Below are 27810 nucleotides of genomic sequence, written 5' to 3'. Positions count from 1 at the left end.
TATCATCCTGTTTCCCAGTGATTCTCAAATAATTAGTTCAAAGCAGTTCTAAGATTCAGTCTCTCTAAACCCCTCCTTTCCCTGAGCCTACTCTGCTCTGATTGGTCAGATGACCCGGTCTGTTGTTATTGGTCGACCGTGTACAGCGCATTCAGAAATGATAAGCCCATTGTCACAAACACAGGCTAGGAAACAGAGGTAGAGGTCAAACAAGGGTTATTATTAGGAAACTATGGCGTGAGCCAGTTGAGGGCAAGAGGTGAGTGAAGCGTGAGGAGAAGGTTTTTGAAGGCTTAGCTTGCTGTGACAGTTCTTTGCTTTCGTTCAGGGATCTCGTGGAGCGGTGGAGAAACTGGAACATCTGAGGTAAGGAAACACACAGGTAAGTCAATAGAGAGTTTGGCTAGGTTCAAGGCTGTGAACGGTAGACCGGACAATGAGCATAAGAGTCATGAGCACTAAAATAGGGAGGCTTAAAAAGCTGCGGCAGGTGCTCATTAAGCACCTAGAAAGCAGGTGATTGTGATCTTGTGAACATCATTACTCATGACTGATTGCGGTGACTGTGACTCTCTGACATTACCCCTTCCCCCTGGGGCGGCTCCTGATGCCCTAACACGGTGACGGGGACGGGGACGGCCACGGCCTCTGGGTGCGGGACAATTTGGGTGATTGCAATTGAATTCCTTCAGAAGTAAGGGGTCTAGGATATTGTGACGGGCCACCCAGGATCTTTCCTCTGGTCCATAACCCACCCAGTCCACCAGGTACTTAAGCCAGCCGCCCCGTCGCCGCAAGAGACTGCAGCCTCTTCCAAAAACTCTGGGGGAGGAGGTGCATCCGTTTCGGGGAATCCTGTGATGGAAGGTGAGACAGATTTTAGGAGTGAGACGTGGAACGTGGGATATATTTTGTAACTTGCCGGGAGTTGGAGTTGATATGTGACGTCATTAACATGCCTCTGTATCGGAAAGGGACCTATGTAGTGGGAACTCTGCTTCTTGCATGGCAGGTGGAGGCGGAGGACTCAGGTCAATAGCCAGACCTGATCACCTGGCTGGAAATGAGGGGGGTCTGACCGACGGACATCTGCAAAAAATTTGTGCCTCCGCACTGCATGCTGGAGATGTATGTGTGCTGCTACCCATACTCTCTCGCTCCATCAAGGGGAGAAGCGGGGGCTGGTAACCGAGTATGCATTGAAATGGTGTGGATTGCCTGTGGGAATTTTGGGCATATTCGGCCAAGGGGAGGAAGCAGCTCCAGCTGTGCTGACCATCTGAGTAGTATGACCGAAGGTATCGTCTGAGTTCTTGGATCTTTCGCTCAGTCTGGTCACTTGTCTGGTGGTGGTATCTGGAAGATAAGCTGACTGTAATTCCTAGGAGCTGAAAGACTGCATTCCACACATGTGAAATGAACTGGGGACCCCGGCCTGAGACAATATCCCCTGGTAAGCCGTAATTTCGGAACACATGGTGAAAGAGACTCTCTGTGGTCTCAAGGGCAGTGGGAAGGCCTTTTAGGGGTATCAACTTGCATGCCTTGGAGAAACACGACCACAAGCACACACGTGTGGCCTTCCGAATTTGGGAGATCAAAGTCCACTCCGATGTGAGACCAGGGTCTTTGGGGAAAAGGCAGGGGAACCAGTTTGCCAGATGGAAGATTGCGAGGGGACTTCAACATGGCACAGACTGAGCAGCTGCGGATGTACCTGATGACATCCTTGGCCATACTGGGCCACCAGTACCGAGCTTGAATGAGCGAGAGGGTTCGCTGGCTGCCTGGGTGTCCAGAACCCAGTACTTCATTAACTGAGCCCAGAAGGGATAATCGCTGGGAGAATGGAACAAATTTTTTCCCTTCTGGGCCTCCCTGCGGAGCTGGCTCGTTGTGGGTGGCGTCATGGATGAGATCGGTGAGCTCCTATTGGACAGAGCTGAAAATGAGGTCTTGAGGGACCTGAGGGTAAACAGGAGAGTGCATCTGCCTTGGGGTTTTGGTTTCCGGGACGGTAGGTGATGATGAAATGGAAGCGTGTGAAGAACAGGGCCCAGCGGGCTTGACGGGAGTTTAGGCGTTGTGCATCTCTTTTGTACTGTAGGTTCTTGTGGTCGGTTATGATGGTGAATGGGAAAGAGGCTCCCTCCAGTCAGTGATGCCACTCCTCCAGGGCTAACTTGATTGGCAGCAATTCCCAGTTTCCTATATCATAGTTTTGCTCTGCAGCGGTCAGCTTCCGGGAGAAGTATGTGCAAGGATGGAGGCCCACCATGGTACTGTGATAGCACGGCCCCAACTCTGGTGGTCGAGGCTTCCACTTCGACTACAAAGGGGACTTGAGGATCCGCTTGACAAAGGATGGGGGCTGTGCTGAACGCTTCCTTCAGGTGGTGGAAGGCTTCGTGGGCATCGGGGTTCCAGGACAGAGACTTAGGCTTGCCGCATAGCATGGAGGTAAGGGGCGCTGTGACTCGACTGAACAGGTGAAAGAATCATCTATGGAAGTTGGCAAATCCTAGGAAACGCTGTTGTTCCTTCATTGACTGTGGAAGCGGCCATTGCTGAATGGCAGTTACATTTCCCTGGTCCATTTGGATACCATCGGGGCTGATGTTGTGTCTGAGGAACTGTTCTGTGGAGCAATGGAATTCACATTTCTCCAACTTCAGATATAGGTGATGTTCTCTGGGCCGCTGAAGGACCTGCGTAACGTGGTGGCGATATTTAGCCAGGTTTCAGGAGTATATGAGGATGTCGTTGATATAGACAATCACAGACTGGTGGAGGAACTCCTGGAACACCTCATTCATGAAGCATTGGAAAGCGGATGGTGAGTTTGATAGGCCATACGGCATGACCCGATATTTGTAGTGGCCTGAGGGTGTGATGAATGCCCGCCCGGATCCTGATGAGGTTATACGTGCCCCGCAGGTCCAGCCTGGAGAATATGTGGGCTCCACGGAGTTCCTCGAGGGCGGCTGGGACCAGGGGAAGTGGATATGGCAGCTTCACCATATGTGAGTTCAGGGCATGGTAATCGATACATGGTATCAAGCCTCCATCATTTTTGCCCACGAAGAAGAAGTTTGAGGTGGCGTTGCGGAGATGTGGATGGCTGGATGAAACCTTGCTGGAGAGCCTCCTTGATGTAATCACCTTGCACTACGGGATGGACAAGGGGTAAACTCTACCCTTGAGGAGTTTAGCTCCAGGCAGCAGATCGATTGCACAGTCCCATGGCCAGTGCGGTGGAAAGCGGGTGGCTCCCTGATTACTGAACACATCCTGGAACGCCTGGTAGTCAGATGGGATCGTACACTTCCCTAGAGGCTCAGGGCTTTCAACGAGGGTGGAACATACTTGAATCTGTGAGGATTTCTTGGAGTGCTTGGGGACTGAGGACATACAGTTTTCGAAACAGGTCTCGCTCCAACAAGTGATTTCACAAGGATCCCATCTGACCTATGGAGAATGTTGGTTAAGCCAGGGGCGTTCCAGGATGATATCCACCGTGGGTCCCTCCAGTACCAGAAATGAGATGGTTTCCTCGTGGAGGCATCCAATTCTCATCTTCAGAGAGGGAGCCCGATACTTAACCCTTCCACGCCCAAGCAGCTTTCCCTGAAACGTTTCGACTCGGAGCTACCGGGGCTGCCACTTACGGTGTAAGCTAGGGCTTGGGATATGAAGTTCCCAGAGGAGCCCGAGTCAACAAGAGCGGAGACTAAAACAAAAGATTCTGGGGTAAGTAGTTGCACTGGAAGAAGGGACAATGTGGAAATATCTGGCTCTAGTTGAATCGTACTCACTGATGAGCATGAAGGTCTCACGGGGCAGTGTTTGATGAAGTGATCTGGAGAGGCACAGTACAGACACAGGTCATTAGCGAGGCGGCGAGCACGCTCTGTGTGGCCATTCCAGATCGCTTTTGCCCACAGCAACGCGTTACCGCTTAACAGGGAGATGAGAAATGCTACCTTTGATCGCTCTGTGGTAAACTTCTGTGGCTACATCACGATGAAGAGAGAGATTTGGAGCAGAAAGCCGACACACTGAACTACGTCACCCCCTTCTGTCACAAACACAGGCTTGGAAACACAGAGGTAGAGGTCAAACAAGGATTTTTATTTAGGAGACTATGGAGTGAGCCAGGTGAGGACGAGAGGTAAGTGAAGCGTGAGGAGAAGGTTCTGAAGGCTTAGCTTGCTGTGAAAGTTCTTTGATTTCATGCACGGATCTTGTGGAGCAGTGGAGAAACTGGAACGTCTGAGGTAAGGAAACACACAGGTAAGTCAATAGAGAGTTTGGCTAGGTTCAAGGTTGTGAACGGTAGGCCGGACAATGAGCATGAGAGTCGTGAGCACTGATATAGGGTGGTTTAATGAGCTGCGCAGGTGCAGGGAATTAGAAAGCAGGTGATTGTGATCTTGTGAAAGGTCGGTGCTGATGACTGTGTTGATTGCGGTGACTGTGACTCTCTGACACCCATTGCCATAGTTCTGTATTTTGACCTCCCGATATAAAATATAAATATCTATTATTTATTATCCTTACAGGCTGTAATTCAGTGGAGCAAGGTGGTTCAAATAAACTGGGTACTGAGTAGGGCTGGGCGATATATCGATATAAAAAAATATATCGATATATTTTTAGACGCGATATGGAATTACACCATATCGCATATATCGATATAGTTCAAATTTGCGCTGCTCCCCGCGCCACCGCCCCTCCTCTTAGAGGGGGGGGGCACAGAGCCACTCTTCAACAAACATGGAGGAAGCAACTACGTCTGCGGAGCGCGCAGAGGAATTGGTTAGTAAAAGAAAAAGCAGTGGCTCAGTAATTTGGAGATGGTTTGGATTCAAAGTATCAGATGAGCAACAACATCACGTTATTTGTAGGGAGTGCAATAAATAAGTTACAGCCAGGGGTGGAAGCACTACAAATCTTTTTCACCACCTAAAACAGTGGCACAAACTGCAGTGCAAAGAGTCTTTGAAACTGCGCGCTGCAGAAGCCAAAGCCGCAAGCCATTGACAACCCGAAAAAGCTCCAGCCCCGAAACAAAGCTCACTGCAAACTTCATTTTTCCGCAATGTGCCTTATGAAAAGAAAAGTGTCAAGTGGTGTACTATAACTAAAGCGGTGTCCTATCACATTGCTAAAGATATGGTCCCCGTTGCAACTGTGGAACAAGTCAGATTCCAAAAGCTACTGAAAACTATGGACCCGAGATATGAGCTTCCCAGTCGCAACTACTTTGCACGAGAAGCACTGCCACAAATGTACACTGAAATCAGACAGAGCCTTGCTGACCGGCCCGCTAACGTGACCCATTTTGCGTTGACCAGCGATATGTGGTCGAGCAGGACGTGTGAGCCTTACATGAGCATGACAGTTCACTTCATTCAAGACTGGGAGATGAAAACAGCGTGTCTGGAAACAAGTTATTTCCCCCAGGATCACACCGGTGAGCACATAGCTGAGGCCCTGCAGGACGCAATTGCAAGCTGGAAACTCCAAGAAAAGTATCTGGTTGCTATAACAACCGACAACGGGAGCAACATCGTCAAAGCGGTTGAGCTGAACGAGTGGCTGAGGATGCAGTGTTTCGGTCACAGACTGCACTTGGCTATTGGTGAGTGCAGTGTTGTAAGGAGTATTCAGATATTTTACTTTAATCAAAAACATATTAAAATGTTAGTTTTTCCTTATTTTCCTTTGTGTTTCTGTCTGCAACTTTGTGTTTTATGCTGCTGTCTTGGCCAGGTGTCCGTTGACATGCAGTATGTATTGTTAAATATAGGTTAAATAGATTAATAAAACACAAAACTTAAAGTGCTAAATGTAAAATCATTTACAATACAGAATGGTAGATTTCAGAACCATATTTATTAGGTTTCCGTTATTGGATAAGAATTAGTGATGCATTGATGTATTTACCACTTTAATGTTACAGCTGGTAAAGGTGAGGTAATTATGACTTTAAAATGCTGGTTAGCCTGTTGTTATCATCAAGGTAACATATATTTAGCTATTATGATAGACTATATTTTTTTTTCTCTGGATTGAAAATAGCAAACTGCAAAGTAACTAGAAACTAATGTTGACACAGATGCCTAAACATTGTGGAGTTTTTAGTGGAGTAGAAATATGAAGTATCATTAAAAAAAATAGCATAAATATTAAATACTAAGAACAACAACAAGAACGGAACACGAGTAAATGTACATACAGTATAGTCATCATTTATAAATTATACAAAAATAATACTACATAAAAATCACTTACATGATTAAAATTCAGAAAAAAATTAATATAATATTTGATATTTATGATTAGTACTGGTGTTGATTAAAAAAATAAACTATGAAACGAGAAAATAATATTAATGTAGAATATTTCTAAAGCTTGATTTTGGATTAGTTGTATGAATGTGTTAAAGTGAAACCAGAGTCAAATTTCTCGCATAAGCACATTTGTTTAATAGTTTTTTATGATTCTGACAGGACATGGCATGAATGACAAGCGTGTCACCCGGGCCATTTCTTTGTGCAAAAGAATTGTAAGCTGATTTTCGTACAGCTGGAAGAAAAGGAGACATCTTGCTGAAGTCCAGATTCAGCTGGGTCTGCCAAGTCACCAACTCATAATCGAGTCTGCCACACGCTGGGGATCCAGGCAGCAGATGATAGAGAGAGTCCTGGAGCAGGAAGGAGCACTGGCCAAAGTCCTGTCTAATGACAAAAAGACCAGGCACCTTGTCCCTACCTGGCAGGACTTAGAGGTCCTAGAAGCAGTCCAAAAGGTCCTGAAACCTCTCCAGGACTTTACTGATGCTTTATCAGGTGAGGAGTACGTCACTCTATCATATGTGAAACCTGTGCTGCACCTTTTTAACGAAAGTCTCCTGGCATGTGAAGAGGGTGATAGCGAGCTTTGTAAATCGATCAAGACCAGCATTGTTGAGTACCTCAACAGCAAATATTCTGACCCAGCCACTACTGACCTTTTGGAGATGGCTTCATTTGTGGATCCTTGGTTCAGGGCCACCTACATCCCAAGTGAAAAAGTCGATGCACTGAAGCACAGAGCTGTCTTGGAGGTGGAGATGCTACTGGCTGATCAGAGCAGCTGTCAACCGCCTTGCCTATGTGTGCCCACTGTGCCTGAGCCTGCAGATGGAGAAGCAGCAGTAGCACCAAAAGCTAAGAGACTGGCAAGCTTCTTCAAGAAGCGCACAGCCACCACCACTGCACCAACCAAGAGGGGGGCTATTGAAAATGAACTGTCAAGTTACTTTCAGTCCGCAAGTGTGGAGAGTGACACTGATCCTCTCAAGTGGTGGAAGGATCATCAAGTTTTTTTTCCATCTCTGAGCCACCTGGCAAAAAAGTATTCTTGGTACCAGCTACCAGTTCACCCTCCGAAAGGGTTTTCAGCTGTAGTGGCAATATCGTGACCTGCCACAGAGCATCTCTGAAGCCGGATTCTGTTGACAGGCTGGTGTTTCTCGCACAAAATCTTTTAAACGAAGGAGGACACGCTTGTCTGTCTTCTAATGTCTACCTCAAGACAGCATTACTGTTTATCAAAGTAAAAAAAGAGGGGGGAAAATGTTTATTGAGTTGATAATCTGTTTCTTGTGCAACTGGTTGAGACTGTTCAGATAAGAAATTGAGTTAACAAAAAGGAAAAGGTAATCTCAAGCTGATGTTTAATAAAAAAAATGTTCTTAAACTGAGCACTTTATTTTGTTCTTTCTTTATATGTAAATGCTGCCCTTAAGTTACTAGGGTTTGTCATATTCTTTTGTAATGTTCATTATTTGCATCTGTGGATTTGTTAGAAAGGAGAATAAAATCTGTTATTGGATTTTAATAAGCCATTTTATAGTTGTAAAACTAAAAATTTTTGATATTGTACTTTTCTCATGTAAATATATTTATTTCGGAAAAAGATTGGCCTATTTTATTTTATAGGCTATTTTTAAGATTTTTTTTTATTTAAATGTGCACCTTATGGAGCTTTGATTTCAAAAAAGGTACTCCTGTCCTATTGTTATACAGTATTTTTTTTTTTACATTTTATTGTTATTTGAACAGCTGAGCATTTAATTATGAACCAGGTGAAGAAACCTGTTTACTATTTATTCATTTGATTTTGCAACTGTTCACTGAAATGGCCGGTTTCAATAAAACTACTTGTGACGTCATATTTGGCTTTGACTTTGACTGAACATTTGCTCTCACTTTGCGGAAAAAATATCGGGATATATATCGTATATCGATATTCAGCCTAAATATATCGGGATATGACTTTTTGTCCATATCGCCCAGCCCTAGTACTGAGCTATCTTTCAAGAGCAAGCGCATAAAACAAATTTACTTTCACAGCATAGGACACAGCATCTTCTCAACATGATGTTAACCACACAAACAAGCTGCAGTGTTTGAGGGTGGGTCAAACTGTTTGCAGAGGGCCAACGTAGAACACAGGCTGGTATTATGCAAATGTGTTACCCTGTGACTAGGGATGTAACAATTAACTGTGAGCCGGTTGAAAATCGATTAAAATATGTGACAATTCAAATCGGTTGAGTTTGCTAAACAAATCGCGATTCAGTTAGGGGTAGGAGTTTATATGAATCCGTGTCTGAGGGGAACCTACTGTCTTTAGAAAAGTTTAGATGGTATTTTTTCTTTTCATCTTACCTCTGTATAATGCATATTAAAGTTCATAAGTGCAGCGCTGCTTCGTTTACAGCAGAAACCAACCATACAATCTAATTTAGATTAAAAACTTCTCATGGTGCATGTGTGCTGCATCTTTGTTTGGATGATGATTAAAATGTAGCGGTTGCCTCTAATTTTAAATGAAAAGAGCACAGACAAAGCCTTATTTTGTTTATATGTAGAGATTTATTTTATTTGTGTTACTTACTTATTTGATTTTGAGTTTGTTTTAAAATGTCAGTTTAGTTTTGTTATTTACATTTACATTATATTTAAATTTAGTAATTTATCCAAAGTGACTTACAAATAAGGACAATAGAAGCAATCAAAACCAACATAAGAGCAATAATATGCAAGTGCTATATTAGTATATTATTATAATGTTATATTTCAATTTTACAAAGAAATGTGCAGCATTTTGTCCAAGCAATTAAAATTACACATTTAATTTATAATTTGTCTTAAATCTCATTTTGAAAAAAAAAAAAAAAAAAAACGTGATTCTAAACAAGAAATTAAAATCGTGAATCGAATTGAATCGTGAGTTGAGTGAATTGTTACATCCCTACCTGTGACGTGTAGCCATAACGGAAGTGTGATTCGAAGTAATGACGAATCGTTTCAGCTGTTCAGAGTCTTTTCTTTCTTTTGGGAGAAAATAACTTTATTTATTGTGCTCTTTCAACTTTACAACTTTGCAGATCCTTTACGTTAACATACACCTACATTACACACTGCATGAAAGCCAATATTTAAAATGAGGCACTTTAACCACCAAAGTAAAGGATTAATGCTATTCTATTTCCAGCTTGAAATCAGGTAACGTTGTCCCTTTTAAAGTTTAGGGGGCATGAAGAGCACTAATGGATCATTTATTATCAGTTAGGTAACTACCTCAGTGAATCATAAGGACAGTTTAAATAAATCTCTGTAAAATTATTAGATACTAGGGGTATGCATTAAAATATTTTTGATTGCATTTTCAGATAATTTTGTTAAAATATTTATTAAAGAAGAAGAAGACAACACTGAATGCTAAGGAAGATGACAGATGACAGTTTTTTTTTTTTGGGATGACCAGATCAACATCACTCCAAGATACAAAGTTTGGAAATAAGTAAATTATAAGAAGGTGGAGTTATGTGCCACCATGATGCCTAATGATGAAATGGAAAAAGAACAGTTCTGTCCAGTGTTGGATATTTACTTATTTACTTCTGGTTTTTATTGTTATATTTGCAAAATCATTAACACAGTGAATCTGCCCAAATTAAATGTTGTCCTTAAACTGTAAGAATTCAACACACTTTGTGTCTTTTTTAACACATCCTTTCTAAGAGCATTCATGCATATCTGTGAACAATATTCAGTGTACAAATGCTTCCTTTAAATGAGTGTGTGAATGTGTTTGTATGCATAGTTTATGTAAAAGCTTGTTCTCACCACTGTCTTGTGACAAGGGAGGCTCATCCAGTCCGGTATGTTCAGGAAGCTCTGAGAGACTCTCGTCCACACGCCGTACACTTTGCAAGCTCATGGACAGGCGCTTTTTTATTATCTTCATGCGGTCCATCAAAACTTCACTCTGCCCGCGACCTAAAGGATACTTTGAGTTCAGGTCACATATGCACATTCAATAGCTGCATCTTATAAAACATCATGGGTGCTATTTTATAAGCGTTTAAATGCAATACTATGCAAAAAATCATATATGTAATGTCACTGAGCAGGGCTAAAGAGGTTTGGGATTTTGGAGCAAGTATATGCTAAATCTTAGGCATAAGAGCGTTTGTGAAATCAAGCAAAGTGCAAAGACCATTTGACTTTTAGCAGAACTGAAGTTTCAACAGACATGTTTGATTCTTTTGATGTTTGAAGTTTTGCTGTATCACAATTTAATATGTTGTGGCTCTAAGATTTTATTTTAAGGCCACAAGGCTTTATCATGTCCACACAGTGTGAAGTCATGGCCTCAAGATCCTGTCAGTGTGCTGAGACAATGTGCAGATTAATGGGTTTGATGTTCTAAAACATCTTTAACAACTCCCTGAGCTTTTCTGTCATTCCCGTCTGCTTCAAGTCCACCACCATCATACAGGTTCCAAAAAAGTTCACTGTGACCCACATCAATGTCTAGTGCCCTGTGGCACTCATAACAATAATTATGAAGTGTTTCAAGGGTCTAATAATGAGAAACACGCTGTCCACGCTGACCACCTCTCTGGACTCTCTCCAGTTTGCATACCGACCCAACTGCTCTACTGACACTGCAGTGTTCTTTGCCCTTCACCTGGTCTTTTCACACCTGGAGAGGGACAGTTATGTCAGAATGCTGTTCATAGACTTTAGTTCAGCAGTCAAAACAATCAATCCTCAGAACCTCACAGAGAAACTGAGCTCACTCGACATCAGCACCTCCCTCTGTAACTGTATCCTGTACAACAATCTGTCTCTTGAATGTTAACAAAACAAAAAAAAATAATCCATTAATTTCAGGAAGTCCCACAGCATCGACCTTCCACTGCACATCAATGTGTCTCCTATAGAGACAGTCAGGTGCAACAAGGTTCTGGGTCTGCACATCACAGACAATCTAACTTGGTCCCTCAGTACCTCTTCACTGGCCAAGAGAGCACAGAAATGTCTCCACTTTCTGCAGTGGCTAAGAAGGGCAAGCCTCCTTCCATTCTGAATGTCTTACAGAGGAACCATTGAGAGCATATTAACTTCATGCTTCGCAAGGCCCTGCTATGCATTGTAAGAACTGCAGAGAGAATAACTGGAACATCTCTCCCTACAATTTCAGACATTTATCAAATGTGCTGTGTGTTCAAGGTCCACAGCATCACAAAATATCCTCCCACAAACTCTTTGCTCTTCTCCCATCCCACAATAATTCCATACCATACAGATCAGGACAAAAAGATTGTGCAATAGTTTTTTTCCTCAGGCTCCTCAGTTCCCTAACACCATCCACCTTAGGGAGAAAGACTGTTGCACTTAGGCTAACTGCAATAACTACAGAAGCATTTACACTACAGCCAGTACTGGGCACCACAACGCTATTTTCATCAGTAAAATATGATATTTAATTAATACTTCTTACTACGTACTGTGTCAGTAAATTACTATAACAAAAATTGCTATGTGCACTTTAATACTTCAGGTATTCTTACCACTGCAAAAATCATCTGTGACTTTTTGAATCCATCACCATCATATTTTTTCCTGACCCACAATCCCCGCTGTCTTTATTATTTTTTGTCCTCTAAGTATATATTTTGCAGTCTGATGTTTACAGTTAAGTAATTTTTATTGATCATGTGTCCTTACAATGTCATCTATGTTACAGGAATAACAGGAATAACATTATTTTCTCATGGTCACAAGAAAAGTTTAAATTGTAGGACCTTACAGAAAATCAGGTACTGATGACATGATCTCCCATTCTGTGGCCTTGGCCTTCCTTCCCTCCCTCATCATCACCTTCTTCCACCTGGACTTTTTTTCATGAGCTGAACTCAAAGATCTAAGACTTTTTCTATGTACACGTAAAGGCCTATTCCTCTTAAATATTGTTCACAAATATTTTAGAGTGGCCTTTTATTGTGGCCAGCCTAAGGCACACCTGTGCAATAATCATGCTGTCTAATCAGCATCTTGATATGCCACACCTGTGATGTGGATGGATTATCTCAGCAAAGGAGAAGTGCTCACTAACAAAAGTGTTGCGTTTATAATTTTGTTCAGTGTATATTACAGACATTGCAGTTTATTGTTCTGGATAGGGCGTCGCGGTGAGGGAATTTCCGCAATACATATATATTCATTCAAACACATCACAGCTACGCTCACATCTGCATAACGTGTAGTCTGCCTGGAAGTTCTTCACTATGAGTGAATTCTCAGTTTATAATATGTGTAGGGCCAAAGTAAACTGTGGGGAACCACAGGACTCGATAAACAAGTAAATTTTCTTAAAGGAGCAAGTGAGAGAGAATTTTACTTGCCCGTCTGGACAAAAAGCCTGATTAAAACTTCAATACCAAAAATAATTAAGCAGGGGCTGGATTCACAAAACATTCTTAAGAAGAAATTTCTTCTTAACTGCCATTTTCTTCTTATTTTTGAACTTTAGAAAAAAGTTAAGAATATTTTGTATTCCGAAAAATTCATCTTAAGAATATTCTCATCTTTTTTCTTAAAGTTGTTGTTAAGACAAAACTTTAGAAGAATTAAAATTCTTGAAAAGAATCTTCTTCAAATCATTGTAAATAACTTCGTAAATTTAGGACAGCCCCAGACTTGTCTTAAATCCCAAACAGTAAGAATTATTTAATGAATTTATTGGGTTATTTCAATAAGTGTTACATTTAAGCATTACAACACTAGCTATACATAGTAGGACTATTAATAGGGATGTGCATGAGTTTTCTGAAGTGACAGCGATGACTGATAATATAAACAATGATCAGTCATGATTAGCCTGTGTGTGATGCTACTTTTCCTTGACTTTAAAACTCAGTAGCAACTCTAAAACGAGTCAGATAGGGAGCTTTAATTGAACGTTTTTAATTTTAGTTTATAAATAAAACATAATCTTTGGCAGTATACAGCACATATGAATGAGCAGGACACATTTGCTGTAGAAGCACGGACACACATAGCGGAAGCGTTCACTCAGATGAGAGCACAAAAACAGCACAAAAATGAATGAAACATATTGCTGCAGCTTGAGACAGACTATTTTAAAAGTAACTGTTCAAAAACACGCCGCATTAAAAACATGAAGCTAAGCGCCAGTCAAAAACACGACAAAATAGTGTGCTTGTTTACGATTGTTAGGGTAATCTGCAGGAAGTGCAAAAAGACAATAAAGTGTGAGTTTATGTGTGTCATGTATTCATTCAGATAAGAAAAAAATAAGATGTTCTTAAGAATATATTTGAGAACTTAAGAGTTTTTCAAGATTTTTGTGAATCCGGCCCCAGGTTTTCACTGCGAATGTCACATCAGTAACGAATTGCCCAATAATGAAACTAAAAATAATTAGACCTACATGACGTCTCGGGACAGTTTCTTATTACTTTATATTAAATTATATATTTTTATATATTTTTATATACAATATATTTTTACGTTTGTATTGCCAAAACGACTGCAGCGTTGCCCCGTACAATTAAAACAGTTCAAAACTGAAAATAGTAGCTACAAAGAAACATATACATTAAGAACAGAAGTTTTTGTCTCTTTGGCAGATGCGCGTCTCTTTCACCAGTTTCTTTGTCTCTCTCTCTGAGACGCCATATAATATTGTATGTAATACTCTGTATGCAGTTGCAAAAATTACAAAAGCCAAACCAAACGATGCATTTGTCCTACTTTGCCTAAACCTTCTCTGCAAGTTTGAAACCCTTATAAGACACTGTTCATATGAAAGAACAAGAGATTCACACCTGTATTTCAACCCCCACAAGCTATACAGGGGTGCGTTTCCAAAAACCATAGTTGCTAACTAAGTTAGAAACTTTGTTGGTTGCAATGCAATTTCCCATTGCCAACCAACTAAGTTGCTAACAGGTTAGCAACTATGGTTTTGGGAAATGCACCCCAGAACAAACCCCAGCCCCCTCCAGCTGGACTGAACTCGGTCTGTTTTTGGCTGCGAGGAACGGTGTGTTCTCATGTTACTGGGTTGAAATGCGCTGCCTGCACTCACAGCAGCCCTACTCTTTTTATTCATTATTTTCTCGCAGCCCATATTATTATTTTCACCAGACCACAATAATAAAAAATTCTTATTTGATAATTAATCATTCTTTTTGCGAAAATCATTGTTATTTGTGAAGGCTTTAAGACCAAACGGAATCCTCCGTCAGCTGCTCCCGCTTCACAGCGAGCGTGACTCGCGCTAACTGCAGCCAGGTTCACCTTCAGCGGTTTGTTTTTATAAAATCAGTTTGAGCGAATACAACTCATTGATCATGAGCCCAACATTTAGCAAGGCAGGAAAACATTCAGTCTACCTGAAGCAAGACATATTTCATTGTAAGTTAATGCTGTTAAATAGAGAGAGAGAGAAAAAAAAAACTCTAGTGTAGGCTATCCTTAAACTTGGAGCTCATTATATTGAAGTACAAATCCAAACACCAGAAGCAACCTACACTCTCTAAGTGTTCTTTCATTGAAAAGTATGCATTTTATTTATTCACAGGCTATATGGTTGAAATAATAGTTTAGTTCAAAACTTTAAGTGCCATTGTTTAAAAAAATGCTTTATTGACTAATGTTTCATAGACCTTCAGTTGTAATAAATACTGTTCAGTATTTTCACCTCCTAATGTACTACCCTTGTAAAGTCCCAATTCTATAATGGTAAAATTTACTCAGGCCGATGGCACTTTTTGTATGACATAAAAAAATTATTTTCCATTTCTGAAGTTAATTCGCCTAATGATGATATAATTATCTTTTGACAACCCCCCCCCCCCCCCCCCAAACAGTGACACCTTCCTCAAAAAAAAAAAAAAAACCTCAGTTGTAGGAGATATGTGAGCGATTAATAGATTTAAAAAAGAAAAAAGTGGTTTCCGAAATGGAAAATGAATACAGCTCAGTGAATCATATCATATCACACTGAAAAAAATGATATGATGAAAAAGTCATGATAACATATTTTTAAGTTAGGCTACTTTAATTCATAGAAATAATTTAAGCAATTAAAACCTTTTTATACTAGATTCAACTTGAATCTCAATACTATTAAACTGACTTTAAAATCTTAAGGAGTTTATAAGTTGAAACGAGTGAAAATGTCACAGTGCATGTTAAATAGCCTAAATGAACTTGTGTCTTACATTGTATCTGAAGACCTTGATTGCATGTTACCGTGAAACTAACAATATAATTAGTTTTTTTTTTTAATTAACAATTCCTGTATAAAATGGGACAACAACCTTAATATCAAACATTTTTAAATCGTCTGCAGCTGAGCAACGTGGGAGGCAGGTTCAGTGCCAGAGCACACAAAGTGAATGTGCATGCACAATTTTTAGGGGGGAGGAGCCTTTTTTTGTTTCTTAAAGTAATTTTCAGATGCAATGGGAAAAAAAAGCTGGACAAAAACATACACGAAACTTGTAAATAGTTAACAACATAGCCTAGATTAGGCCCAGACTCTGTTGCTAAGTATACTATAATGTAAATTTGTTAACCCACAGTAACACATTTTAACCAATTAATCGGCTATTTTCATTTGCTGCATGTTTTTTAGAAACACGCTAAAAATAAATTACGTTTTTGAGAGGAAAAAATATAAGTCATGTATAAGTCACATTTTATTACATTCAGAAATAATAACGGCAGGCCTAATAATGTTATAATGTGCCAACAGGATATTTTTAGTTCCCTTCACTTTACAACAAATCCTTAAAATTCAGAACAGAACAAGAATTAAAAATATATAATTCTAATGGATAAATATAATTGCAGTATATAATAATATAGGCTTAGATATAAACAAATAAAAAAAAAAAAAAATCCAAACGTTTCCATATTCATGATGTTGCCCATTTGAAGCTAAACTATTATTCATTAGGAAAAATAGACGTTGTAGTTCACACGTGTTTCAGTATCGACAGAAAAAAATCATAATGAAAAAAAATATGCCAAAGTGGACCGCTGCTCACACCGAATGGCACGGTGAAAGACTGTTTCCAATAAATATGTGCGCGTGAGGCACCAGCGTGATCAAACAGCTTAAACAGATAATACTCAATTATTGGTCACACAGTAAAGGCATAATTCGAAAATGTGTTAGCAGTTTGAAAAATCAAGAATAATAGCAGAGTTAATAAGAATTATTTCTAAATACTGGACCGTTCTCATTTCGCTCTGCAAATTTAAATATTTTTTTTTTTTACCAAGAATGAACCAAAATGAAAACATTTAGCTCTTAATACGCATATATATATATATATATATATATATATATATTAGTGCTGTCAAAATTAGCGCGTTAACGCATGCGATTAATTTGAAATATTTAACGCGTTAAAAAAAATTTACGCAATTAACACGGTTGCAGTTTTTTTTATTTCCGGTTGTGGCCCATGTGTGTTCAACGTGCAAAGAAATGTGGATAAGACCAAGGAAAGACTTTTAGACGGAAAGTTTCAGTATAAAACTCTGCCGGATGGTTCTGTGGATAAAACAAAAGTAATCTGTGCATTTTGCAAAGCCGAATTTAATTACCACAGAAGTAATTCGTCTTTGGCATATCACTTAAAAGCAAAACACCCCACCGAAACCATCTCTACGGGGCCTCGCCAATGTAAATTGCAGGAGTGCGTTCGTGGTAAAATGACAAGATCTGTAAGTGATAAGGTAATGAATGCGTTGGTTATTTGGATAGCTAAAAACTGCCGACCCGTCAACATAGTAGATGACGATGGACTGCGGGACATCATTAGAACTGCATCCGGAGACGCCTCATACAATATGCCCTCAAGAGGAACCATCATGTCAAAAATACACACTTTGTATGACGATGAGAAGGCACGGAGGATGAACATGTTACAGCAAGCGACACACATCGCACTGACAGGGGACCACTGGACTTCTGTGAGCAATGACAACTACGTAGGCATCACAGCGCACTTCGTTGATAAAGAATGGAAATTGCATTCATTCGCACTAACCGTGTCTAAAACTGAGGAACGACAGTACGCTGAGGCATGTGCGGATCATTTTCTCGATGTGGCAAGAGAATGGAAAATCGAGGACAAGTTAAGCACACTTGGCACTGACAGTGCTCGTAATATGGTTGCTGCCGCGAGACTACTTCCATTTGAACACCTGCCCTGCACGGCCAACATTTTGCAACGAACTGTCACAGTTTCCATTCACGGCAGTGGATTTGAAAGTGTCCTAGCTAAATGTCGTAAGATTGTTGGGCACTTTAAGCATAGTCCATCCAACGCTCACGAACTAATGGAACAGCAAGTTGCATGTGGACAGAAACAAGAATCTCTCGTTCAGGACGTTACGACTAGATGGAATTCTACCCTAGAGATGGTCAAGCGAATTCAGCGAAACAAATCTCCACTGACCACTACCCTGGCTCAGCAAAAGAGCAATGTTGCCATGTTGACCACACAGGAGCTCGCCAAACTGCAAAAGCTGGAGGAACTACTTGAACCTTGCAGGTAGATTAATATTATTTTCTCCGTCTCTTGTCTGTTTTCACTATCCCCCAATCTGTGTGTGCCTGTGTGCCCGCTGCCAAGGCATGCTGCGTAAAATAAAAATAAGTTAAGATTAGTGTAAAACATTATTAAAAAGGTGAAGAAGAAATAAATATGGTGTTGAACAATGTAATGTAAATAAAATACAATTGTGTGTGTTTGTGTGTGTTTGTGTGTGTGTGTGTGTGAGAGAGAGAGAGAGAGAGAGAGAGAGAATGAGTGAGTGTGAGAGTGTAAGTGTACATGTTACATACTGGCACAAAATTAGTTTCTTTGCATTTAATAGCAACATCTTGTGCTTTCCATTGCAGATATGTAACTGAACTGCTGGGAGGAGAGCAGTACATCTCCTGCTCAGTGGTATTGCCAGCCTTGTGCCACTTGTTCAAAATTATGGAGTCCACAGAGGATGATCCAGCCTATGTAGTTAAATTCAAAAATGATTTTACTTCAGACCTATCTAAAAGGAAGGACAGCACTAATCTCACATGGCTGAAGATCGCTACTGCAATTGACCCAAGGTTTAAAGACCTAAAGTGTCTTCCCAAAGATGAAAGGAATGAGGTGTGGGCTTCACTAAGCAAGCTGTTAATGGGACAGAGTCCTGGAAAACAAGAGTCTAAAGAGACAACAGACCAACAGCCACCAAAGAAGAGAAGGATCTCCGTCTTGCTGGTTTCTTCTGATTCAGAGTCAGATGAAGAGGAAGAGTCCATAGAACAGTGTCTTAACCACTACAAAGCAGAGCCCAAATTGCACATGAAGGGTTGTCCACTACAGTGGTGGAAAAAGAGAGAAGCAACACATGCAAGGCTGGCACCAATAGCATGCAAGTATCTGTCAACCCCTGCTACAACGGTGCCTTGTGAGAGACTGTTCTCACTCTCAGGTCACATCATTCAAAAGAAAAGGGCCACATTGTCCCCTGATAATGTCAACAGACTGGTCTGTCTCAGCAACTGGCTGAATGTAAAGGAGGACTAAGCAAAATAGTTTCTACTTCATAATTAATGTTCTCAACTCTCAGCAATACAACGTTACAATGAGTACAATTGTGTTTGTATTCATTCCTTTATTATTATTATTTTCCAATTTCCATATTTGCAATGACTACACTTTGGAATTTTTTTGCAGTCCACTTAGAATTCAACATGGAAATCATTTTTGTTTTTTATTGGCATTGATTGTTTTGAAATTCAAATGGCACTTACATGCCTGTTTTTTTATTTCTGTAATAAATATGGCTTTCAAGCCAACAGTTAATTTGGAGGATATTGATGGTTTTATTGCAGGTATGTTGTTTACATGAGAAAATCTGTGTTACAAGTTAAACAAAAATTCCAATAAACAATCATATTTTGAATTTAAATAGTTTCTTTGTCTTGAGTTTACATTAATTATTTACATTTTACATTTACATATCCAAAAAGTTTGTCTTTAAATTGCGATCAATCGCGATTAATTTCAAAAGATTGTGCGATTAATTAGTTAATTTTTTTTAATCGATTGACAGCACTAATATATTATATATATATATATATATAAAGGCTTATATATGTTATGACTGTTAAATAACAATAGCATGCATAAGAGCCTTTGTGTAAAGGTCTTTCTTTTAATTTTTGATGCGTAGACTGTAGCCATGTCTTGAAATGACCTCACTGTAAATTTTTGAATGGTTTTTAAGGATATTACAATGTTATATTATAATGTTATTGTTTTTTTACTTCGTCCTTTCATCTCTGTTTACAAACCAACATTTTACAATTACATTCAGTTCGCAATCCGTCCCTTTGCGCCACCTGGTGGTAGTTTCACAAATGATTTTAACACGCAACTGACTTATTGTTATTTGTTTGGAAATGAGGATTTTGTAATTGTGGCGGTAATACCCATTTTGGTTGTCCACCTACTGTACATATTTAGTGGATGCGCTTGATCACTTTTCCTGTGGCATGGTGTTTTAATGACAGCGAGGAGTGCTATAGGTGCATGCTAATTCATCTTTAAACTAAACTGCAGATATCATGCTATGAGAAAATATTGTAGTGAGAACAATGATCAATGATGCACACTTACTTCGATATTATGTCAGACACTGCTGGATTCAGTGGTCGAACGGTCCATTGTCCAGATTGCATAGCTCCAGTGATAAAAGCTTATGTGTTTTATTTAAATTTTAATTTTTGTGTTTCAGAGGAAAAATCAATGTTAAGGCATCTCTCCATTACAGACCGTTCTGAAAGAAGAATTTATGCAAACGTGTATAAAATGCTTTAAAAACTTTAACAGAGATGTCTAGAGGGTATTTAATAGGTCTGCCCCCACGTTAGATTTTTCTAGTTACTAGTAGTCATTCATATAAGTCATTATTCAACTAATCACACATTTATATCAAATTTACATCTATAATCCATAATGAGCCTTAATATATTCCGCGCTCAAGCACATGCATTAAGTTTGCCACAAAGCACAGGCAGAAGTAGCCTAATAATTGTGAAAAAGGAGACATTCTAATTATTTATTAATAATTCACAGTGCTGACTCTCATCTCCACAGTATACTGTACGTGCCTTTAAAGAGAAATGCAACCTTCACAGATTACATAATGCTTTCGTTTTTAATTTGTTCATTTTAAAGTAGACATTTCAAGCTTTCTGTAGATATATATGTATATATATATTAGGGCTTGCATAGACTAGTCGAGTAGTCGAGTGATCGACTACTTTAACCACTAGTCGGCGCTGTCGGACACGATCGACTACTTGAGAGCATGCATTAACCATAATTCATGCACAGAGTTTGCAAGTACGACGTGAATTTTAGGATTACAATATTTCGTGTAGCTGTTACTTTCTATGACTTTATCTATGTTGCATGTAAAATTAAAATATGTAATGTAATAGTTAGGGGTGTGCCCGAAGGCGAATATCTTATTAGGAAAGGCACAGATAATGGCTTCAAAAACGAATAACGGACAAGGAATAATTCTGCCTGAATATTCGGCTGAAGCTGGCACAGTCTGGTGTTTGCTAGATAACAGTTGAGCCAGGGGATCAGCGCAATAGTATATACAGACCTCTAAAGTCACGCAATAGAGTGTGAAGTGAATGAATGTAAACTTTATGAACGAAAAGAGCGCAGTTCAAACACCGCATTGCTGTTGCCTCTCTGTGCATCTCTCAGAAATCAGAGCTTGGCAAGAGTAATATCACCTATAAAATAATACATCATACACGTTCTATTATTTGTAGATATTTAAAAGGCAATGATTTAAACCTTAGGCTATGATATGATACGAATGAATGTAATAAGCACAGTGCGCTCACCAATCAAACAGCCGCGTTGCACGCCTCAGTCTCTCAAAAACCAAACCAGTTCTCTCTCAAGAGTAGGCTAATAATCAACTTAGATAAAGATACATTTTCTACTTGATCTACATGTTTGCATCTTTATCTTTTGCTGGTTTGCGTGGCACGTGCACATTTGTTTAGTGAAGTAAAAAAAAAAAAGACTCACTTAAAGAGTTCTGCGTAATGAAAATGTGCGCACTGAATTAATTCAGTCGTGTTCAAATGATCACTAAACATTTGTCAAGACATCTCTCTGCTTGCATTATAAATATTATTTTAGAAATTAATAATTATTTTAGTTTAACACGGCATACTTGTTCAGTGATAACCATGAAAAAAAAAAGATAGTCATAACGGTCTTATCAAGTAATTATAGGCCTACGTTCCACCTGGTTTTATACGACTGTAGATACAAATAATTTTGTGATTGTTACAGATACAAATACAGATACAAATACTGGCTGTTACTGTGAAATTTAAATATGTAATGTCACAATTATAAAGTTTTGACAGTTTACATATGTAACTGTTGCATTTTGCTATGAATTAATAAGCATTTATTGATAAGAACTATTTCATGTCTTTTCATTTACAGCATGAACCACGAGTAGTCGAGTAACTCGAGTATTTTTTAAATAAGAAATCGACTAGCAGAAATCAGTAGTCGTGCAACCCCTAATATATATAGATAGAATAGATATATTTCTCATGTATGTGAGGCACCCCAATTTTAAGTTATTTCATTATCAGGAAAAAATTAAAGTGATCTAGAGGGCCCCTCCCTGTCCTGCATGCGCATTGATAATTTTCACACAAACACTTGAATATGAATAGTAACAGAGCACATTTCTTTTAGGTTACAGTATGGGATCAGCATTAAAAACAAATCTTCACAAGTCTACAGCCGAGACAGATGCAGTTATAACCTGTAAATTGAAGGCTATTTGATGTTTTAAAATGATCTAACGGCTGATGCTGCTCCAATTCGTTGATCATTAGTTGTTCTTGATCAAGATCAAATGGATTAATGACTCTTATACACTTGTTTTAATAAATCTTTTGCATTAAATAATAAAGATATAAAGCAGGTTAAGTAAAATATTATTGTACAAATAATTATAAAATGCTATAGACTGCGAATAAGATGGAAGTTTCACATTTTGCATATGCATTACAAAGTAAATAATTTTTTACATGCAATTATCCAAAATAAAACCAAACAAGATTTGTAATGAAGATAAAACATGTAAACAAATAAGAATAAATGCTGCGAGTCGCACTCAACATCATTCGCGCAACGCAAATCTTGCACTCTGATATTTTAAGGAAAATGATACACACCTGCATTTAAATACAGCTGCATTTTTTTTTTTTTACTTTACTTAAATTGTATGAAAGCAAGAAAAGAAGGCTCTCTTTAAAATCACTGAAGTTGTCAATTAATGAAGCTCTTTTTTACATTGTGTGTATTTCGTTGATTATAATGAGAGAACTTGAGTTTAAACGTGAGGACGTTTTATTAATCCGTTTCAGTGATTTAGCTAAATCGTTCAGGTTTAATTTATTCGTTTCTTGTTTTAAATAGGCCTAAATAATGGGAGCTAAATTATACAGTGCCTCACGTTTTACTAAAATAAAGAAAATAATTTATAAAACACGCAACAATTTCTTAATCAGTGTACAGACAGATGTCTTTTTCCCAAGAAGTTATCTGTCAAAATAAAGAACAGGTAACGAATAACAAAGTATGTGTGTGACAAAAATGCATGCTGTTTTATTAAAGGTGCCATGTGTAAAAATTGAGGTAAAAATATCCAAAAAATGACCTACACGCATCAAAAGAATGAGAAGAAATAAGGGCGATGATGTCATTAAAAAAATGTCAAGTTATAGTGCTGCAGAGATATCAACCTTAATTAGCATTAGCATTACTAGCCACGGCCCGACAGGTGTCGTAATACCAGTTTCGGCCATGGGAGGCGGTATGTGGGCAACATAACCACCAGCCAACCTGCAATACACGAATAACTCGCACAGGTTGTGGGCGTACTTGAAGCTGATGTCAAGCAACCGCGCTCGGAATCACAAATCAAATCCGATAAGAAAAGGAGCCGAAACAGAGTAAACATCGGCACTGCTTTCCATCGCTGGAGACAACTGATGGACTTGAAAGAAATGAGCTTTGACTCCGAACTTGCAACATTTCTTTTGGATTGGTAAGTAAGATGCTGTTAGTATTTCGCTAGAAGTTTGTTTTATATGTTTGCGTATTTTTTTCGGGAAGTTATAACATAGAAATGTATCGAAGGCTGTTCGATAAACGTGCTAATGTTAGCGATGGCTAACCGTAGCTGCGTTTGATAGTAAGCTAGCTATAACTTACCCACAGATCCGATCCGGTTTTCACCTGTTATCTACCAAAGCCCGTCTCTACCAAGCTGATGCTAAAAGTGTAACATTACCTAAGAAGCTTGAAATGTCTTCGATGATAATGAAACCGAGAGAGAGAGAGAGAGAGCGCCCCGGCCGCGCGCGCACTCACTCACTATATTCAGAGCGGTCAAGTTTTTGAAAGCGTGTGAAAAGAGTCAATTGCGTGTGTCTCACGGTGAATGCTTGAGAGTTGGCAGCTCTGGTTACGTTGGTTGGTGCTAGCTTGGTCAACATCAGCTGTCTGATGTTGACCAATGATGTTGACAGAATGCTGTCTGTCAAATTAATTTAATTATAATAATGTGTATATACAATTCAAATTGTAATATGAACAAAATGAATATGAACATATTCACTGGTAAAGGTGAAGGGGAGTAGCTTGAAGATGTCATGTTTCAAAATCACTTGACATCACCCAACGTTCCTCTGGAGGCAAACGTCCTTTTAGGCTTCGGCTATGGCTCTAGGGTTGTTGTGAAGGTAGGGGCGGAGCATAGAGACTATGCCGTTTCTCGTTTGTTACTCTAGAGTAGACCAATTCACTTTATTGAGGCATACTGCCCCCATCTGGTATGGAATGTGGAGTATGACTTGATTTTTTTGCCAGACATTACACATGGCTCCTTTAAAGGATTTTTAAAATATAACTTATATAAGACTTCATAAGGACTAAACTTTCATCTGTGAATATTAAATATTTCAACTAAAGTTTCATTTTTCCTGACTGCAGCCGTCAAATGTAACACATCGGTGAGGCGAAGCTGACAGCTATTCGCGAAAATGTGCTTTGATGCGCTTGTTTGAAAACTTGTGGTTAACCACTCAGCGGTCAAAAGCTGTAAATGCACTCGCGGCGGTAGAAAGCTCATTTTGGTTGGTCACCTATTGTACATTCTACTGAAAAATGTCTTCAAATCAAACCACACTTTTATTTTGACAGGTTGCCGTGAACACCTTTACAGTTCTGTGTACGTGATATGATGCTAGTTTTACTCAAATCAAACGGACAAATGCTCATGAAGAGATTCTCAGAGCAGAAATCACTGTGAGAGTCAGGTGTGTGCATTATGTGTGTAGTAGTCTACATGAAACCATGCATCTGCGTCATTCATTAACAGACACAGAACTAGCAGGATTCCTATTTAAATTGACTTTTGTGGCTTAATATTTACAGATACTAGTCTATATCGTGATTTGATACAGTTCAAGTGAACAGTGATTAATACTGCCAAGCTCCGAAAAATCATCATAAATGTCACACAGGAACTGTAATTTTTCACAATAAAATTCAAATAATTTGTGGTCATGTAAAAAAAATTACATTGCTAACATGTTCGGAATAAAATGTCTTGATAGGGGTAAGGGTAGGGATACTACCATGTGCCCCCAATACACACAACCGTCCATACATCCATCCATTTCCACACATCTGTAGGCTCATGAAAGAGCCAGAGCCCATCCCAGCATTTCAGGCCAAAGGCAGATAAAAACCCTGGACAGATGTCAGTCCACTCCAGAACATACAATCACACATACAGCTCACTTATGCTGCATGTCTTTGGATTGTGGGGGAAACTGAAGCACTCAGAGAAACATGCAGACAAGGGGAGAACATGTGAACCCTACAGGATAGTTTCGGCTGAGTCAGGACTCAAATCTGTCTCCTTCTTGCTGTGCAACAGGCAACAGTTCTAGACCCACTGAACCATAGTTTTCACATTTTTCTGATGATGCACGTTAAGAATATAGTGATGGTAAGATGGGGTAAGAAGCCCCAAGGGCAATATGATAGGGTTACATGGAGTGAACTATATGACATCAAAAGTCATTTATACATTCTGCAAAAGTTTCGCCAGGGGCTTCTTGTCCCAGCTGTGGGGTCTTGCACATTGTTCTTGTTTTCTTCTACACTTCTATTCTTTTTTACACATCACATGTGTCATATATATCATGTGTGGTCTTCACTGACACTGTTTTGTCGTTGACAACAAGTACCCTACACTAGTGCTTCTCAAACATTTTGTATGTGTGGTGAAAACTATGCTGGTTCCCCAACAGGACTGGACTGTAAAATGCTAGTTTTGTAAAGCAAGGCCAGATCTATGTGGATGTGGAATGTAAATGCTGGTCTAAGCTGTACTGTCCAGTAGATTTAACAAATAGTTCTGCAGAAAAACTATTTGCATATTTGCTCAGAAATCCTAAAACACAATCTGTTGGAATCAGTGTGCATGCCAGAGGTTATGACGGCGACATAAAGCTGTTTAAACTTTGTTGTTTGTTTGTAAACAATAGCTCTGTATTCTAGTAGCCCCTCCCTACCTGCTTACTGTCTCACTCTTTCATTACCTGTGTGCAAAACCGCTCCCTATCCCCTATATAGTGCACTAGATCGGGTGTCGGCCATTTTGAACGAGTTCATTCCCTACATTCATTCACTACTTTTTACCCACAGTCCTCTCTATGTACAACTGATGTACACTCGCTGAAGCACTATTTCCCACAATCCAATGCGGAGAGGACGGAGGAGAGAGCGGGAGCGAGCGAGATTGAATGAGAGATGCCGTTTACATCTTTATTATTTCTTCTTTCAAGGTTGGGCTATTACATGCATTATTAAAACGAAATATATTATTTAGGCATTAACTCAGTTCCATGTTTTACTGATTTACTGAGGTGGCGTTGTTGTTCACTTACAAGAGATGATGGAGATGTGATGATAATTTGGGGAATGATTATAAAATATGCGATAATTACCTTTCTGATATAGTGCACTAAACTGCCATACACTATATAGGGAACAGTGAAGGAGAGAGTGATTTCAGACACAGCTATTGTGTGTAAAAGAGCAGCGAGAACATTCTTCAGAATTTCTCATACTGTGTTCCATCTAAAAAAAGAAAGTCATGTTTAGGGAACGGTGAACTGTCTCTTTAAATGATATAAGCACATCTCTTAAAGCAACTCTCTGTACATTAACATTTTGACCCCCTGGCCCAGGCTGAAACATATGCGTCATTTCAGTCCGTCGCACATATGCTGAAATCAGTGCATGCCAAACAGTGCACGACAGCACGCTTTAATCACGGAGAAATCGTGCATTAATGCACAGGCTCAGTGAGATACCGCAAACACGGGCTAAATCAGCACTAACTCTACTCAAAGTTCATAACTGAACTAACATGTAAAGCATAATAGATCCGTGGTCACGAGGAAACCGCCGCAGCGGGTCGTACAGTAGCCTACCTGCGGCGAGACGCGACGCGAGCGTTCAGTGCTGACACAGGCGCTTTCAGGGACACCGCGCACTGCAGGAGAGCGCGTCACGTTCACATCCGACTGAAGAACAGCTGCACTGTGCCTGCGTGAATGTTTCAAGTGCTCGAGCTCAGTCTCCGCTGAACAGATGCACGGATTTCTCTGTCCGGGACTCCTCGTGATCACGTGACCGCGTTGCCCTCTCCTCCGTGATGAAGCTCGCGCTGATGTGCGTTACCGTAAACATCCCGTATCGGAATCACCCCTCTTCATACGCCAACGTGCACATATGCGCCTTTAGAAATCTGTGAGAGTATTCCTAATAGTTCAGCATGACATTAAAAATAGGCTAGATGATATTAAAAAGATATTTTAGAGGCTCGCTGATCTTCTCTGTACCAATATCGTGCTCATTTTTAATTGAACCTCTGCTGCTGTTTCCAGCTAAGTTCCGCCTCTTTTCGATGAATGATTGATGACGAGTTTACTGTAAAACAGTCAGCAACAATAATCATTCCAAAATCATACGAACTATTAAAAATATGCAACTTAAAGCCGTGAAGTTATTTTTGGGATCAGAATTTTAGTGGGTTGTGAAAGTTCACGTCAGTCTTAACAACACCTTTAAAGTAAACATGTATGGAATGATATTTAGGACAATATTCAAAAGGAATTGTAAATTATATTTGCGATTTCATTTTCAATTTGTGGATATAATCCAAACACTAACCAAGCTAACAATTTTTGGTTCCCACAACACTAGTTTTTATGGTTTGTTTT

The 27810-nt window shown here is 39.5% G+C and overlaps 1 protein-coding gene across 3 annotated transcripts in view; it reads right to left on the bottom strand.

Annotated features, from left to right (window-relative positions):
* Positions 1-27487, bottom strand: part of LOC109082322 (cyclin-dependent kinase 16) — a 73065-nt gene extending 45578 nt beyond the window's left edge. Inside the window, exons 1-2 of one of the 3 annotated variants that reach the window (XM_042763251.1) lie at positions 27019-27487; positions 10185-10337 (exon numbers count right to left, since the gene is read on the bottom strand). In XM_042763251.1, the coding sequence (XP_042619185.1) occupies positions 10185-10314 (130 nt within the window). In that variant the 5' untranslated portion in view covers positions 10315-10337; positions 27019-27487. The remainder of the gene's footprint in view (positions 1-10184; positions 10338-27018) is intronic. The other 2 variants (XM_042763250.1, XM_042763252.1) reach the window with 2 other exon arrangements.
* Positions 27488-27810: the final 323 nt, after the last annotated feature.

This window comes from Cyprinus carpio, chromosome A9, assembly GCF_018340385.1.
Source record: "Cyprinus carpio isolate SPL01 chromosome A9, ASM1834038v1, whole genome shotgun sequence".
Lineage (NCBI taxonomy): Eukaryota > Metazoa > Chordata > Actinopteri > Cypriniformes > Cyprinidae > Cyprinus > Cyprinus carpio.
The sequence above is the reverse complement of the archived record's forward strand: the minus strand, read 5'-3'. Positions and strand labels throughout refer to the sequence as shown.